Source organism: Acartia tonsa, chromosome 4, assembly GCF_053477335.1.
Source record: "Acartia tonsa isolate MP-2025a chromosome 4, ASM5347733v1, whole genome shotgun sequence".
Taxonomy (NCBI): domain Eukaryota; kingdom Metazoa; phylum Arthropoda; class Copepoda; order Calanoida; family Acartiidae; genus Acartia; species Acartia tonsa.
In genome coordinates this window covers 42,128,937-42,147,569 of record NC_137263.1, presented here as the reverse complement: position 1 = coordinate 42,147,569, position 18,633 = coordinate 42,128,937, and the positions used below count along the sequence as shown (strand labels likewise).

The window sequence follows — 18,633 nt, the reverse complement described above, 5'->3', positions numbered from 1 at the left end:
TTCAATGACAAGTAAATTAAGTCTGATTAAACTTTTAAATTTAATATTTCCATAAAATATGGAGGAAAAACAAATTACTTTAAAAAAATAATTTTTTGAACTAACAGCGCAGGTCCAAATGGATAGGAATATAAAATCTAAGAGTATCTTTTTAAATTCACTAGTGAAATAAATTAATTTTGAAAATACAGAGAACTTGTTTTCTTGTAGGTTTCGAGCAACATCCCCCAGAGCAACCACATCCTGGAACAGACCTTGCAGAGGAGCTACGCCCGCCAGACTGGCGCTATACCTGGCGGCGGTGGAGGATCAGGACCCGCCAGACTTGAACAGCAGACAGGCCAACAATCAGAAATCGTGGACATTAAAGAGCTGCCTGGCGGCAACAACGGCTACAGACGAAGTTCCTATCCAGCGGGCGGCGGAGGCGGTAGGTCCAACTCAAGTCTGCCCCGCATCGGGGGAGGCGGTATGCAGGTGGCTGGCGGACGTGATTCCGCCGCCCTAAAAGGTCCCCGAGTGCCACAGCCTGACAGAGGTCCTAGCCCGGGGGCGGGTATCAATGGGCGTGTAGACTGGAAGGCGAAATATTTACAATAGACAGCAAGAACTCTTATTTCTCTAATCAAAGTGTGTATTTTACGGTTCCTTGTTGGTGGATTAATTTATCTAACAGTGAGATTTCTAATAAACCCATTGAGTTACAAAGTTTAGATAGCTAAAGATAATTGGTAAATTGAACCGTCTCTCAAACGCTGCTATGCAATCTTTTTGACTTAATGAAACCCCTAATGATGTGATTAATGATATTGAAGTAAAAAGGTTGAGATTATAAAAAAGAACTATGCAGAATAAGCACTGGATACCTGTGGATCGAAACAGTTTTTAAAAATATCGTTTTAATAAGATTTAAATTTTTTTCATCCCATTAAGTTTAAATTTAATTAAGTACCTACGAAGAATGAAATTAAATAAGTTTTCTATCATTTCATATTGATTTGTTCTTGGCCGACGGAAGTTTTTCGTAACAAGAATTGGACCAGACTGAAAAATCATGTTTAGTATCGCACGAAGAAAATTATCTAGTTTCAATAAACAATGAAACAAAACCATAGAAACATAACTAGAAATTATTTTTTTTTTATTTTACTATCCAAATAAAACCGTCTTTAATATATACGATGGGATAAATGAGACTTTAACGCATATAAAAATAATTTTCAAAAAATATCCTCTTTTTTAAAATCAGGCGATTGTGGTTAAAATATTTAAACAAATTGGTACCTAGGTACTTTGATACTTTACAGAAAGTAAAAAATAAGAATATTTTCAATTCAAATAAAACCAGAGCTGGATCTTTAAATCATTTTAGTGGTGAGCCAGATCGGGGTGAGCTAACTTTCCACCATTTTATAAAATGCCGCGCTGTGATTGGTTGAAATTCGGCGCACACCGATATGGCTCACCACTAACACGATTTAAAGATCCAGCTCAGGAATCTTCAAGGAAGCTTTGAGTCAAAATTAACACAATCAAATATTTTTTAAAAGCCTATAAAACCTTTACCTTTACAATAACCTACCTACCCCCCTATCTTGATAATCTTATTTATCTCTGCTCTCTTTTGTTCATGTTAAAAAAAGAATTTCTGTCTATGTTACACACTATGCGCAACTCTATAATTGTGATTTTGCCAAGGACTGTTCCATTGATCATCTATTATTATTATTATTCTATGTTTTATCATTTAATAATTATAAATGTAAAACAATGTTTTGGAAAATAAATGATATATTTGTAATAATGCAAATTATTAAATAGAAAAACAATAAAAAAATAGTATGAATTTATTTTCTCCGGATTTCCGAAATAAAAGAAGATTTTTGCCCCCCTTTACCGCCCTTAGCCCCTCCCCTTTTCCCGCCCCTACCACCTCCACGACCACCACCCCCTCTACCGCCTCTACCACCACCTCCTCCTCCTCTACCACCCCTACCACCGCGTCCACCACCTCTTCCACCCTCATAACTAAATCTGTCCTCTTGAACTGTCATCAGTTTCTTCATCTTCATTTTTCTTTTAGCCTCTCTGGCTTGAAAACCGGCTTCCGCTAATTTCTCCTGCGCTGCTCTTAACTCCTGAATTATATCAATAGATTTGTTTATTGTTTTAATTCTGTAATAGCGGCGAGGCCTCTAAGGGCGCATGACAGATTGGTTAGAGGATCCTTTTTTTTAAGTTCTAGTGACAAAAAGAAAAAGTTAAAAAGAATCTTGGTAGGGAATAGGTACCCTCCCGCCAAATTATTAAACCTTCTCTGAGAATATAAGAAGCATATCTGTATTGGTTCTGCCATTAGCGAGATCCTTTGCTATGACACTGCAGAGGTTGTTACTGCAGAGGGTTTTACATGACACTGCAGACGTAACATGTTATATTTTATCAAGATATAAAACAAGCATAATTTAATTATGCGTAACACAGCCACTTAAAAACAGTACCTGGTATGTAGTGTATCTTATATCACATACAGTGCAGTGTAGACAAACAATATTATTCATAATTTTTTAGTCAGACGAACTTTTGAGTACTTGCAATGTACTACCAATAAATAATAATACCTTCTCATCATGTGGTCTTCCTTTAGCCATCTTCGTTTTCTTCTGTTTGTTGCTAAGTTTCTTTTTTACTTTGGTAACACTAACCCCACGTTCAATTGCTTTATCGTGCGCCTAAAAAAAAATCATTTTCTCCAATTAAATATATCGTAGATGCACAGGGATCTTAAGGGATAAGAGATGAATTGGTGTAGGTACTTTGTCTTTAAACTGTTTTTAACCTATTTTTATATCATGTATCAAAAATATACTATGACACCAGTAGATTCAGACTGCAGAGCCCAAATTTGAATTAAGTCTCCAATAAACTTTTTTGGGGGGAATTAAAAATTAATTTTTACTGTTGCTCCCGTCATTTTGACCAAAGCAAAAGGTCTTTTTTACTCGGGGTTATATTGTGACTTTTAGACCAATTTATATAATTCACTTTATATTGATACAATAAAAAAAAAAACTTACTATGTTCATTGGAAATATTTTTTTTTCTAAAACAATTAATTTTATTGAAAAATCTAACATTAAAATAAAACATATAATTCTGAAGTCTGAACCAATTAGAAGTCTTGTTTCATTTCAGTTCTTTACAATTAGAAAAGAGTGTTTTCACAAAGTGACTTATTTCCAATGTAGTTAAATAATTTTTATTTAATTAAAATGAAAAGAATGAAAACCATACACATAAAAGATACATACTTTTAAAAAATAAGTTTGAATAATCTAATATTTTATCATATTTGTATATGTGACAAAAATAAAATTTGTTGTGTTGCATAAACGTTTGTTGTCATCTTACACTATTTAACCCTTTACAGCCAATTTTTATGTGTTTTAAATAAGTGATAGAAAACAAGCACGATAATGTTAATTCATTGATATATTGTAAAGAATTAAGTTTTTAATGAATTAATTTAGATGAAATCAAAAGGTCTAACTTTACTCTATACCAGAATACTATATTTATGAAGCAAAACACTCTAAAAGCTACGAATTTTACACAAACAAAAAAAGACCTTTTACTCTGATCAAAAAGGACCACAGCAACAGTAAAAATCAATTTTTAAATCCCCTCAAAAAAGTTTATTGGGGACTTAATTCAAATTTAGGCTCTGCAGTGTGATTCTACTGGTGTCATAGTATATTTTTGATATATGTTTTAAAAATAGGTTCAAAACAGTTTAAGTCCCTATTTATGATAAACTAATATCACCCCCTCTGTAAAGTAAATCATCATAAGTGGAAAAGTTGGAACACTGCTAATAATGTCTGTAAAATATATTCGAGATTTTATACCCCTAAATTGGCTGATTTAGAGTGTCTCTAGATTATCTCTATTTTAATTAACAAAGATATAAGAGAACGTGATTAAAAGGGAGGGGGCGGTTGTGACACTTTTTTAAACCAAAACTACAGGAATTAAACTTAAAAAAGAGTTACAGCACTGAAATTTGAGATGACAGTCGCTTTTAAGAGGAACATTGTGGAACTGTAAAGAAAAGTTGGTGAAACCGCCGCTACCGTCGCTTCCCGCCAAAAAAAAAAAAATATTCGGTGATAGCGGCGGTCCCGCCGCCGTTTTCTCACAGTTCCACATTGTACCTCTTTAAAGCAACTGCCATACCAAATTTCAGTGCTGTAACCATTTTTTTAGTTGAGTTCCTTTGACTTTTAGTTTTGGTTTCAAAAAGTGTCACTAGTATAGACTGTAAGGAAACAAAATTCATTATATACAACTCATGGAATTGTTCCTTTACTAAAGGTAAGGTAAGACATTTGATTTCTATAGCAATTTGGGAGAGTGTAGCCACAGTTTTGGAACAATGACACGCTGTTTCATTGGAACTCCTCTTTATTACCTCAACGAATATGTAGGTGTTCCAACTTTTAATTACCTAGCGGCTACGCCCCTAGAAGCCTCTAGGGGCCCTGGTATGAGGGGGAAAATTCGACCTCATCCCATTTTAAAGTTGAGTTTCAAGAGTTAAAAATATATTTATTGGGGGGGGGGGGGGGGGAGGTAGGTGAAGACACCCTCTCCAAAAATAGTTTAAAACCTTTCCAGTACTTATAAGAAGCTTCACATTAAAGGAGAACAATACCAGTTCAGTGGTTAGCAAGATCCTTCGGGACGGACAAAAAACGCTTACTACTTTATATAAAAGGAAGAAAATAATGAATTACGCATTTCGCATTTCGCAGCCGTGCCTGAGATAAGGGTGTACTGATGTCATATGCGTGAATATTGAGAATTCAAACTACTTAATTATCTCCCAGGGGAGAAGCTGTGTGAATGTATTGCGACTGAGAAATTCGAGTAACCACGGTCGAGACTTGAATTGAACTCAAACTTTCATCACTGTAACGATGCGTTGCTGAGCAACGGCGCCCAACTATTACAGAAAGAAGTTTCTTAAAAATAATTCTTAGGTATTACCTTTATCTTTTTAAGTTCTTCTTTTCTTTCATCTTTAGTCTGAAACCAAACTCTTCCCTCATCAACTTCCTGGCCAGCCAACTTAACCTCCAAATGTTTGGTCTTATTCTCCAGCAATGTCAATTGTTTATCCGCTGCTTCTTCATTAATAATATGCTTAGCATCTTCATCTATTTCCTTCAACTTTTTCTTGTACTTTTCAACAATCTCCGACGGAATAACCCTAGCTTTAACTGGATCACGCGCCCGCTTAATAATTTCACGCACCATCTTGCGCTCCTTCTCGCCGGCGATGGAAACAGACCGGCCGGATCGGCCAGCTCTGGCTGTACGGCCGACACGATGGATGTACTGCTCTGGGGTGAAGGGCATGGTGAAGTTGATGACTGTTTTGACGCCCTTGATGTCTAGACCTCTGGCGGCCACGTCTGTCGCCAGCAGGACGTCGATATCTTCGTTCTTGAATTTTTTAAGTGTATACAATCTTTGAGGTTGTTTCATGTCGCCATGGAGTTCTCCAACACGCACACCTAACATTCCAAGAATAACGTGCAATCTAAAACAAAACAATTTCTTATAATTTTACAATTATTATTAGTTACTGCATTTTATTTATACTAACGGCTGCGCTTATAGCATCTAAGGGCTCTGTATTTGAAGAGCAATAAAGGGCAAAAATAGCCTAAAACTATATGTGAAGCTTCTCTTAAATAGAAAATTCAAAAAAAAGGTAAAAAAGTTTTCAAATAGCTACAGACAAAAAACCTTATTACTTTTTATGATATGACTGCTCATTATAGATTAAAAGTACCTGTCGAACACCTCACCCCAAATACTTTAAAATTATTTGAAAATATAGAGGGAGGAGGGGCAGGGAAAGTTCTTTCCAATGCCTGCGGAAGGCCCTAACCCTGCTGAGCTACCCAGTACCGGATATAACCTATCCTAACCTTAAGTTAAAACACACGAAAACTTCCCCCTTCACTTTATTTATTTCAAAATAAGGATGGGGTTGTTTGTGCTTAACAAGGAACTTGTAGGGAGAAGCCATACCTGTGACATTGTTTCTTAGTTTGAACAAAGACCATACAATGATCTCTGAATGTTCTGCACACCAGTGAGGCCAACAATGCTTCTCTATCAATAAGTTCGTTGGATCGGAGACGTACAAACTCTTGTCTCAAATTCCAGGCCACTACCTAGAAAGTTAGGTTTTATCAGGGATCTTATGGAATAAGACAATGGATGATAAAATGATGTACACCCTCTAATGTGAAAAACAAATTTACAGGTTCCGAATTCGGATTGCCTGCCCTACTAGAAATGATGTACTAACCTTGTTGCTGTCAACAAAAATCTTGACAGGTTTATCCAGGGAGACGGCAGCTAATTTTTCAACCTAAATTGATTCACACATTAAACTAAAGAAAATCTCAAGTTTTAAAAAGCATGGCCGACAGACTGACAAAAACAATGTATGTACTAGATGCAGATATGTCATAGAAATCTATACTGAAAATCAGCGTTGCGGAGCCGTTTGATTTTGGTGCGGCTTCGGTTCCAACGAGCCGTCTGTGATGATGGCGGCTCCGGCGCGGCTCCGACTTAAAATCAAGAAAAACTCGACATATTTTTTTTTTCAATTTTTGATAAAAATAGACTTGAAAAACTAAAAGGGGTTTTTGCACATGACAAAACAGAGTTACCAAATTATAATTTATAAAAAATCTCTTTGTTTATCTAGTCCAGAGCCGTTTTTTAACGAAAATTACGGCTCCAGCAAAATATGGCAGCTCCACGGCTCCGCAACACTGCTGAAAATTTAAGCTTTCTATCTCTAATAGCAGCCGAGAAAATCACATTTCCCCAACTGACTGACTGATGGACAAACACAGTGAATCATAGAACAGCTTCGCTACTAAAAAGTAAGTATCTGCTTGACCACAAATTAATAATTCATTCCTATGTTGTAAATTCAAACATTGTGTCCAGGAATACATCAATCATTTCTTATAATTAATGGTTTGTCCGCTTTCCTTCAGCAGGAAGGGAAAGGACAATGAATGATAAATTAATATTTCTCTGGATTTTGTTCTTTATGAATTATGGATAAGATTAATTGACTGAAGTCAAGTATTCACAATTCTTGCAAGTTTTGTAGGCTTACTAATTCATTAATAATTTATGAATAGTTTAAAGCATCGATTGCACAAAATTAAATTAGGTGAATAAAACAGGGGTGTATATTCTGCAAATTTTACCCTACTAAGGGGGGGGGGGGGGAAATAAAAAAATATGTGGTTTGGGAGAAAAAAAATGGAAAAATTAAGAGAAACGAAAACATTCTTTTCCATTTTTCTCCCCTCCTTGGTAAAAAAAAAACTAAAAGAAAATGTGGGAGGGGGGATAATATGAATAAAATAAAGAGTTCTGAAAATATTTTTCTATTTTTTCCCCTTTCTTGTTGGAAAAAACTAGGGAAGAGAAAAAAAAATTTGCAGCAGGGGAAAAAATGAATCTTGTGCACAATTATACACCACTGGAATAATATTTTCTTAAATCTGATACATGGCGCCTTCTATATCAAACATAGAAAAAAATTGTAAAATTGTTTAGGTTGAATTTAGATACACATTTTATTTAAGAGTAGTGAAGTGTAACCAATCCATAAGCATTTAGATTATTCAACTTCATCTGAACTAATTATTATTTAGTATGAACGCTCAATTCTAAAGTTAAATAAACAATTGATAGCTGGACCCAAATAATAAAAATTAACCTCAGTTGTCATAGTAGCAGAGAAAAGGAGTGTTTGCCTTCTGACTGCACAAGACTGCACAATTTCCTTCATCTGTTCAAAAAAACATTCAGACAACATCCGATCTAAAACAAGTTAGAATTTTAACTTTATCCCTCTGGATAGCAGGAATACACAGTATTTATATTTTTGTGCTTATAAAGCAAATCTAAATTCATTTTATAAAATATTTACAAAATATTTCAGTTAAAATATACCTACCTAGTGTATATAATTTTAGCCTATAAGTATAAAATTAGTATTATACGGAAAAATTGAGAGTTTTTTTTGAAAGTTATGAGTGTATAATTGAAAATCTAAAAAATGTAAACTTAATTTCAAGGGGAAATAAGTTTAACTTGATAATACCAACATTATGTTAATCAGGGAGAGAGGGGATGTTGGACTGTAAATTACACCGGTATAGTACCCAAAGTTTTATAACCCATTTCAACCTTATTATCATTGGATTGAAAACTTGAAATGTGATTGGAATGTTCCAAATTAACAAACTTTTTAACTAATAAGTCAAATGTAGAAATGTATCATCATTGAGGATGTATATCAATCTATCTCCATTGATAAACTAATCCATAACGACTTAGGTCCAAACCATAATATCTATCTCATTTGTCTTGATACCTTAAGATCCCTGATATTTCATTATCATAACACAAGGACAATTATCATAACCGCTGCAAAACTAAGCAACAATGAATATAAATATTATAGATGTGTTGTGCGGTGCAGGGATAAAATAATAAAGTCAGGGGTGTATATTCTGCACAAGATTTATTTTTTTTCCCCGGCTACAAAATTTTTAGTCCCCCCCCCCCCCTAGTTTTTTCTGACCAAGTAGGGAGGAAAATGAAAAAATATTTAAAGAACTCTATATTTTATTTATTTTATCCCTCTTATCACACATTTTTTTAGTTTTTTCACCAAGGAGTGGGGGGGAGGGGGGGGGGTGAATGGAAAAAAATGTTTCAGTTTTCTTAATTTTATACTGATTCCATGTAGAATATACACCCTGTATAAAGTATAAACTGCGTTATTTAAACCCCTGAAATTGAGACCGCAAAAAGAATAAAAAACAAACACACGACCGACGCCTCTTATTTTAATATATGGTATTATCCTCTTAGAAATATTTTTTCAATTTTGAAATAGGGGGGGGGGGGCAGGGTTACAAAATTTTAAACATTAAAAAAAACGCCAAATATATTATAAAATATTACAATAAGGAGGAAGTTTCTGTGCTCGACTAGACAATTTGGGAAAACCATCGAAGATTTTCGCTCACTTTTCTTTTGTCCATTTCTTATAGAATTAGACCACAATCTCAAAAAATGGCATTTTACTTGCATAAAGGTCACAGTCGCGGGACAATACTTAAAAATTAACTACCTGCTTCGTCAAGAATAAGAACTTCAATTGTGTCAAGAGTAAATGTTGGTGCATTGTTTATGTGGTCAATCAACCTACCAGGGGTAGCGATAACTATATCAGGATTTTTCCTAAAATAACATAGTCGTTAATATTAAATGTATATTATAAACAAGGATGGTAACATTTCAAAAAGCGAAACTTAACAAATCGGACGTTCCAAAGAAAAACGAACATTAAAAAATTTAATAATAGGAAATTAAAATTCAACAATATTTTAATTAAGTTTGTACGAAAATTAATAAAACTGTCCCAAAATGCCCTAAATAAAGGATGATTTGTAAAAACATATTTGCATTTAAGTACTTAAATATCGACAAACAATTTTTAATTTTAAGTCAATGAAGAAGAGATAAATTAAATGAATTGTTACCTAAGTAAAGATTCTTGAAGTTTAAGATCGAGTCCTCCAACGGACAGAGCAATGGCTATTGATGAATACTGTGCAAGTTGTTTAGTAACCTATTACAATTATCAAAATTATTTTCGTGTATAAAATTCACTCCGCGAAATATGTACCTACCTAGGGAAAGGAAAACCCCAATTTATATTTTATTTCTTAAACTTCATTCTACGTGCTGGTTGGAACTTCCCCATCCCCTTATATACAGTGGCCCTATAGTCCTTCTTTAGAGGGGCGTACCGTCGCTAATGTTGTACAAATAAACAGCATTCAGAAGATAGTATCTCATTCCTATACACCCTTTTAGTGAAGTATTGCCATACTGTACACTTCTTTCAGCAGGGTTTTCTATATTTTTAAGTACGTTATGATATTAGTCTAGACTCGAACCAGACACCTTCCCGACAGCAAGCACGCTATCAATTAAGCTAATTTCGCGGGTGTACTGAGCTGGATCTTTAAATCATTTTAGTGGTGAGCCAGATGGGGGTGCGCCGAATTTCAGCCAATCACAGCGCGGCATTTAATAAAATGCTGTGCTCTCATTGGTGGAAAGTTGGCTCACCCCGATCTGGCTCACCACTAAAATGATTTAAAGATCCAGCTCTGTAGTGTATACTATATTAATATTTACAGGTGTGTATATTCTGCACAAGATTCATTCCCCCCCCCCCCCCCCCCTCCCCCAAGAATGGGGAAAAATGTTAAACAGTACTCTTTATTTTTATTCAATTCATTTTTTACCCCTCCAACATATTTTTCTAATTTTTTCACAAAGAAAAGGTAAAAATGTTTTCAGTACCTACCTAATTCTTTCCTTATTTTTACATATTTCTTTATTCTCCTTTTTGGCTTTTAGCAGAGTATCCAATGCAGAATATACACCCCTGATGTTTCACCTGATAAACTTGTACACCAAGCTCACGAGTAGGCACTAGAACCAACACACGTGTTACAGAAGAGTTCTAATTAAATAAAAATATGTATAAAAAAGGGACTCAACAACAAAACGAGACAATGGATCCTAGAGTCTTGCAGTAATAAGGTCAATTTCTAGGTTTAATAAACAATTAAAACAAAACAAAAAGTTTTACGATAATCTTAATATTTTTGTCAATGAAGGTTTATAGCTATTTTTGGAGAGGATACCTACTAAACTTTTTTCCTTTTTAAAACTAAAATTGAAACATACCCATCACCCCCCCCCCCCCCCCCTCTGTAATAATAACAGTACACATTCAACAATGATTGCTTATAAGTTATTTGTTTTTAACCTCCTTTAATGTTTGTTTTTATAAATTCATATCCTTTTTATTTTTATGCATACAGAAAAAAAGAAGTTATGATTTAACAATACCTTGGGTTTATAAAGAAGTCTCTCCAGGACAGGCAGCATATAGGCAGCTGTTTTACCAGTACCAGTAGCGGCACAGCCACATATATCTCTGCCAGCTAGAGCTACAGGTATGGCCGCAGCCTGGATGGGCGTGGCGTACACATACTTCAGCTCTTCAATAGCCTAGAAAAATATTATAATTTTGTTTGGAACGTAAATTAATCCATTACCAAAGATTTTTCATTAAATCACCTACAATCCTTTTTATAAATATACATCAAGTAAAGCGATGTCTGTCCATCTGGATGAAGCAACCTATGGACCCATTTGATACTCTAAGTTGATATATAGTCATAGGCCTAATTAAATGAGAATAAATGCCCCACCCAAAGTATTTGAACCAACGAATAAGACAGAGAAATTTTAAACTTTAAACTTTTACTGACCAATGTCTCCCCCCCCCCTGGAATTTTAAAAATTAACCTCAAACATATCAAGAAATGTTTTAGTTTTAACTAAATAAAGGTTTAGTTAACCAACCTTCATTAACGGTCTAGAAAAATTCATTGAAGCGAACGACGCATTTTCATCGTAGAGCGGCGTCTCCTCAAAGAACCCGGCTTCGTCTTCTGACGACTGGTCGGAGTCATTTCCGCCTTTCTCCACTTCAATCTTGACGCCTGAATCGCCTTCTTTCTTTTTCCGCTTTGCCTTCCGCTCGGCATCGCGCTCTTTCACCTTAAAATTTTTATTGGAATATTAAAAGGGCAACAGGATTAGTGCAGAGGTTCCGTAAAAAGAGTTTTGTACATTTAGAAACAATTCATAAATAACTACCACAGGATTTGGAGCTCAATTTTAATAGATATAAAATATTGTTTTTACCGTTAAAATACCAAAATTTATTTTCATTAGTTAGGTAAAAATATCCTCTAACAGAACAAATTCAAAGGATAGTTGCATGAAGTGAATTTCAGAAAATGAATGCAAGCTTAAGTTACAAGAATTCCGTTTAACATATGTAATTTTGCATTACAAAAACTATAAATAAAAATTAGGCACCTCTAAAATAGCCGACATGCTGTTTTTGTGAAAATAAGACAGCCATATATGTTGCATATGTCGTAAAAATATGATTTTCAAGTCTTGATATCCCTAAAACTACGTGGTGGAAAGTTCAAATTCTTTGGAATAATGCCCTTAAACCATTAAACAGGAATGAAAATATGTAGTTCACTACATTTAAGACTAAATGCATTTCATGCAACTACCTCTTTCCTTATTAAAAAGTCAATTATCTCAATAACAATCTGGATCTTGTGGCTCGGGTATTAGCCCAAGTTTACTATAATAAAGGCATTTATCGGAACGTTAATTCCCTTTAAATCGATGTTAAAACCAGCTGTTTACGAAAAAATCAAAAAGGCCGCTAAGCAGTGCTAGTTTAGTAAAAATGAATTTTTGGCGATTTCTCCAGGTGGGAAGGTGGTGGTGCCCTTTTCTAGTTATAAAACTGCCCAGGACCTATGAAAAGCAATACAATATTATACTATAAAGGAGAACTGTATGGGTTCAGCGTTTAAAGAGTTTTTTTTCGGTAAAAATAGACAGACATATATCTTGTTACTCTTATATAAGAATATCTTGTCATTTCATGAGTCGACATTAACATAAATCTACCTTGACTGTATCAGCCACCATTTCATCTTCAGATAGACTATCGTCAGATTCAATCTTAGCATCCTCACCATCCCCTAACAAAATAAATGCTTTTTAAAAAAGGATAAAGACAAATAATGTTGCGATAACATTTTTTCCAAACCAAAGATGATATGCACCTTAGTGGAAATTTGTCATCCTTGTTTAAGTTTAATCCTGCTGTTAACCAATGCACATTGGGGCGCAAACACAATTAAAGAATGATTTCGTGGGATAGATTGATTTTAGGTTCTAGTTTTGTTTGCCCACACCCCCTGGCCCTAAGGGACTTGTAGGCCATGATTTTCCAAGTATTCTAAAATCAAAGTTTTTTTCTTCTTTATCTAAAATCGAATTTTTATTTTTGTATTTACAATTTAAAAAACAGGCTTCGATCATGGTAAACTTTTTCAATAAAGTACCTAGGTATTTTTTTACACTTGCAGGATGTATTTTTAAGGGGAAAAAACTACGAAATATCCAATAAAATCATTTTTGTTCTTAATTTTTTTTTTCGATCTTACAACAGAGAACAATTTACCTGCATTCTCTTTTTTCCGCTTTCTGTACTCAGCAATCTATTTGGTTAGATTTGATTAGATTATATCCTTGATAATAATAGAAGTAAGATGTGTCAAAAACCAATAAAATCAAGCAAGCAGTTTAACCAGTCGCCGCTTAAAAATATCCAGAAATTATTACTAATCCATTAGAGTAAAAAACTTTAGAGGGGAAAGGGGCTAAATAACTGTATTTCCCTATTATGATAACCTTACGCCGACTCTCAATTGAGTCTTTGAAAATCAACCATTAGTGTCGAGAATATGAACACAACCAAGTAGCAAAAAAACAATTTGCTAGCCGAGGAAAAAGGTCATCGGAAAAGGGGGGTGGTAATTCTATATTTACATCTATACTATAGATTTGTTACTGATCCTATGCAGGTTATAAACTAATGTAGGGGACTATGCACGAACGGAGCAAGTGATGTTGCGCAACTTCCAGCACAGCAGTGATGCTAAACATTTTTTGTGTGGATATACTCTGTTATATGATTAAAAAGAAATGCAATGAGAGTTTATGAATCACAAAATGCCAAGATACGACAGAATGCATTTACGATAAGCGTAACTTTCTGCTTCGCCAACAGCCTTTAAGAGAGGACCGTGGAAGTTAGAAAAAAAGCATAAGACAACCTTTAAACATTAATTAGCTTTCCAGAAAAGTGCGAACAATTCTCACCAGCATCTTGAACTTCAGAAGACCTTGTCACTTAACATTTTGACATATTTTTCTTAAACACTTAGTTAAAAGGGGGGGGGGGGTTAAAGCAACCATCTCGTAATCAGTGAGCAAATGGCACTTAGAATTCGAATTTTGATCTGGAATTTTGCATGAGTAATCCTTGGTAGGTCTATTTTCCCTAAATTGAACAAAAAGTTGGAAAAGTAACGGCTAACGGCTCACCAGTTTAGCCATTTTTAAAATTATTTTCAAGGGAAATCATCACGAAACCTATCTCCACATAATACTCTATGCTGCTCCAAAACGTTTTCAAACGGTTTTAGCCGCTAGTTGCTGGTACTAGAAATCTAAAAATGTTTTTTTTTTGTATCATTTCACATGATTTAAAGCAAAAATATGTTTCAAAAAGTTGATTCCTACATAATTTATGGCAGATTTGCCCAAAAAATAGCCAAAAAACAGCTAAACGGCTGAGCTGTTAGCCGTTACTTTTTCAACTTTTTGTTCGATTTAGGGAATATAGACCTACCAAGGATTACTCATGCAAAATTTCAGATCGAAATTCGAATTGTAAGTGCCATTTGCTCACTGATTACGAGATGGTTGCATTAACCCCCCCCCCCCCCATATTTTTTTTTCAGTTTATTCAAAACCTATATTAGACAGAGACCTTGTATATTTCACACCTAAAGGCTTGTTTGCATCACTTACTTTTTTAATGCAAGTCCCCTTTTTCTTACCCTTCCCTCAGATTTAGACCAAAGAAAAATTTAGTTAATTTTTTTTTTTTACCACACTTTTTAATTACACAACCCATACCTTCAGACTTTAAAACCATACAGTTACTTCAGATTATAACCATATCAAATTCCTCCCTTTTTCTCCAAATTATCGTTGGCTTCAGTCTTCATATACTTTGACACGTCGTTCCAGGTATCATTCAGATATTCCTTTTGGTTGCTTACAAACTGAAATCCAGTAATAAAATCCTTGCTGGCTTGCTTAACCTTTACTACATTCTTTTGTGGCTTTCCATCGTCCTCAGAATCAGAATTTTCCGAAAAATCTGGCACGTCATCCTCTTCGTGTATGGTCTTTATAAGGTCAACAGGCATTGTGGCTTCCAAGAGATTTTATCTGAAAGGTTGAATCAAATAAGAGATGATTTTAATTCAGCAGTAAAGCTTTATTTGATGCAAAGAGAATAATAACATGGCTTAATTATAATTACACATAGCGCTTTATATGATTCCAATCTTGTTGGCCACATCCAGGGCGTCATAGTCGGGAGCCAGGCGCACGTAGGCCTTCTTCTGGCCATCGGGTCTGATCAGGGTGTTCACCTTGGCGACGTTGATGTCGTACAGCTTCTTGACAGCAGCCTTGATTTGGAATTTGTTAGCCTGAAATAAATATTAGTTATTACTGAATGTAGATTTGGCTATTAGATAAAAGCTAACTTCATTATAAGGAAAAATTCATGCGATAAATATGCTTAGTTTTAAGTTTCCATACGAATAATAAAAATGAAATATACATTTGCAGACTGAAGTAAACCCAATTTTGTTTTGTGCTAATCCTTGTAAGAAACGAAGGCGGTCCCGTTTTCAAAATATCTTATCTGTCATTGCTCGCCGAACAAGTAACTTTGGAACTAACCCCTACAGGGACACTTTAATTTCTAGTTCCTTGAGGTAATCCACTTTTGATTTAAGATATTTGAAGAAAAAAAAACTTTTGAGTTAGTTGACTTTTTTAATACAAGAATAGTTATTTCTTTCATCGTATTATAAACCGCTTTCCGCGGATATAGAATGTACAATTATTAGATTAATACCAGTTTTTTTACCCCGAGATGCCGAAGGCACGGGCTAAAAAAATGGTTTTAATCTTATGATTGTACATTTCTATATTCGAAGAAAGCGGTTTATAATACGATGCTAGACATAGTTTTTTCGTATTGATGAGAACCGGTTCCTGTCCACCGGATTCGAATGAATACGAGAAAAGTCTTTAAAAATCAAACTTAGTTATTTGAAATTCATAAGGAAACCAATTGAGAGCCTAACTATGGCAATAGGTCAGACTTAGTAGGACATTAATCTGAAATTTAAGAGAATTAGCTTCACGCTGAAATTGGACCCTAGCCCACCAAGAGAATGAAACTAGAATGTACGCTTACCTTAGTGTGGGTGATGAAGACAAGAGTGTTGTTATCCTCAATCTTCTTCATAGCAGACTCGGTGGTCAGAGGGTGCTTAATGATGGCATAGGCATCCATCTTGTTTCTCCTGGGGACGGACTTCCTAAAAAATAAAAATATTTTAATAAGTTGGTATGATTGCTAATATTTTTAGCCGTCGCCACAACTTTAGCAAAAGCTGTGGTAAACAAATAGGAAGCGGTAGAACAATAGAGTATTTGATTTTTGACCATTTTTGTGAAACAAACGTGATTAAATAACCATAAATATCTAAAATAAAAAAAATAACGCCTAAATTAAAAATATTTAAAAGTTAAGTTTTATCAAAAAGAAATTTCTTCAGGCTTCTAAAATTCATAAATTAATGACAAAATATCAAACTTAAAAATTTAATTACATAATATTCCATTATTTGAAGAGAAGTAAAAACATTGACAGCAATTTTGACGCTTTTCCCCAGGACATAAATGAGTTTAGATAGTTAAAACGGCATAAATGTTAATACCAATGGATTTTATTAAAAGATAAGGAAATATAAGGATGCTTGTTTAAATAAGAGCAATGCATAAAAGTATTTTCTTATAGACATTAACCAAACTATAATTGTCAGAAACAAAATTTAATTAGTAGGAATTGCATGCTACGTCACTGAATCATAAATAAAATAGCATACTAAATAGTGTATCAACTACAAGGGGAGCGAACACTATTAAATATATATTGTTAGGTAAATTAAAAACTAACAGAATGATATAATCGGAGTTAGTTATCAAATCAAATGGCAAGAAAAAATCTTCAACATAACTAAATTTAAATAATAGATACGGTTTCCTAAATTATTTATCTTCCAAAGTCTTGTTGGAGGAAGCTAAGATATAAATAAGGAAAAGAAATAAATGTATGTGCAACGTTTAGTTTTTTACTGGTATTAAGATAATGTACACCTTTAACAGCAAATCCCTATATTACCTGGGATACTTTGGTCTCCTGGGCAACCTCTGAGGGGGCTTGTTGAAGAAGTGCACGCTAGTTCTGACCCTCCTGACCTTAGTGCCATTTGGTCCCTTAACAACCTTCTTCATGACCTTCTTGGCCTTCATGACAGCCTTAGCGGGAGCATCCTCCTTCTTGGCGTCAGCACCGGCAGCAGTTGCCTCGACCTTCTTGGGGGCGGGCTTGCCATCCTTCTTGGCTCCTTTCTTGGGAGGCATTATTCTGAAAATTATAGGACTAGTTATTCGTTTCAAGATATTAACACTAACTAATTTACATTATAGCTTGATGGATACAACTTATCAATATTAAAGAGACCAGATAAATAAAAATCTTAAGAATTAAACAATATCCATTCAGATCTCCCTTTTAACCTATATTTACAATACTTCATTACCAAAATTGTAAAGAATTCTCAGCAATGCAACTTGAGATACCTAGCCCTATATGAGTAATAAGGAGCTTAAGTTTAACAATTTTAATACATGAATAAAGAAACACTCCACATCAAGAATTATTGTAACTTATTAATCACTTTTAAGCAATCAAGACCTTCAAAGAAACGAAATGATAAGTATTTGTTCATAATTTCTTCGAGTACGCATATCATCACTTAAAGGTAACTGGAAATTACAAGAAATTTAAGAAACATGTTCACTACAGAATTATCAAATTGATTGTCTATAAAACAAAGTAGAATGATGTCTGTCTGTCCGTCCGTCCCATAAGATCTCGGTAACCGGAGAACCGATCGGATTCTACTCTTCAGGATTTATACCTATTGGTCCTGTGGTGGTTTAAAGCTATTTTCTTGGAGGTGGGACACCCCCAACCCCCAAAAAATGAAAATTCATACTAGACATAAATTATTAGCGGCAGCACCAGAAATAGATTATTTTTCTTAAACTAAAATTTTATTTTTTAAATGACCTCATGGGGCAAAGCCTAGGCTAGGGGCGAAGCCGCTTGTGTTCAAATATACGAAGAAAAAAAAGTTATGGTATGAAGAAGAATGTGTATTATGAGACTTTTTTCGCAACACGTTTCCAAAACAAATGTAAATAGCTTTAAGCGTTAAATAATTAATAAGAAACTTAAAATTAATCATAAACAGGATAAAATATTAAATATTTAACAAGAAACTACACCAAAATTTCACAAATAATTAAATGCTGAAAAGAATCAACCGGATCCACACGTGCATCGCGGAGCGCGAGGTTATCTACAATGCCGCGATGCAAATTGTGATACACAATAATAAAAAGTCGTCTTTGTTGATATTCATATAAGTTTTTAATTTAAGAAATTAAAAGTGAACAAATAATTACTCTTTTTAAGATTTATCTGTTTACGTTAATAAATCATAATGCGGAAATTTATTTATATATTTTTAAATACTCTTATCCATTAATCAAATAATAAATTATTATGTTTTGGAAAAAATTTATTGATAAAAATTCTCT

The 18,633-nt window shown here is 34.2% G+C and overlaps 3 protein-coding genes across 5 annotated transcripts in view; 1 reads left to right on the top strand and 2 right to left on the bottom strand.

Moving 5' to 3' along the window:
• LOC145317283 (serine/threonine-protein kinase MAK-like) overlaps positions 1-1,837 on the top strand; it is a 46,370-nt gene extending 44,533 nt beyond the window's left edge. For all 3 annotated transcript variants that reach the window (XM_080158294.1, XM_080158295.1, XM_080158296.1), the window contains exon 10: positions 211-1,837. In XM_080158294.1, coding sequence (XP_080014420.1) covers positions 211-600 — 390 coding nt within the window. In that variant the 3' untranslated portion in view covers positions 601-1,837. The remainder of the gene's footprint in view (positions 1-210) is intronic.
• Positions 1,774-15,106, bottom strand: Rs1 (Dead-box helicase Rs1). Its single transcript, XM_080158293.1, has 14 exons — positions 14,852-15,106; positions 13,271-13,309; positions 12,712-12,785; positions 11,572-11,769; positions 11,053-11,214; positions 10,595-10,660; positions 9,666-9,754; positions 9,254-9,363; positions 7,829-7,932; positions 6,386-6,448; positions 6,103-6,248; positions 5,050-5,605; positions 2,622-2,732; positions 1,774-2,138 (listed from the first exon to the last, which is right to left on the bottom strand). Exons 1-14 carry the CDS (start codon positions 15,087-15,089, stop codon positions 1,848-1,850), a joined length of 2,247 nt encoding a protein of 748 aa, XP_080014419.1. The 5' UTR covers positions 15,090-15,106; the 3' UTR covers positions 1,774-1,847.
• Positions 15,107-15,139: 33 nt separating this feature from the next.
• On the bottom strand, positions 15,140-18,388 carry RpL23A (ribosomal protein L23A). Its single transcript, XM_080158297.1, has 3 exons — positions 17,147-18,388; positions 16,157-16,280; positions 15,140-15,377 (listed from the first exon to the last, which is right to left on the bottom strand). The coding sequence occupies exons 1-3, from the start codon at positions 17,386-17,388 to the stop codon at positions 15,216-15,218; spliced, it is 528 nt and encodes a 175-aa protein (XP_080014423.1). The 5' UTR covers positions 17,389-18,388; the 3' UTR covers positions 15,140-15,215.
• Positions 18,389-18,633: the final 245 nt, after the last annotated feature.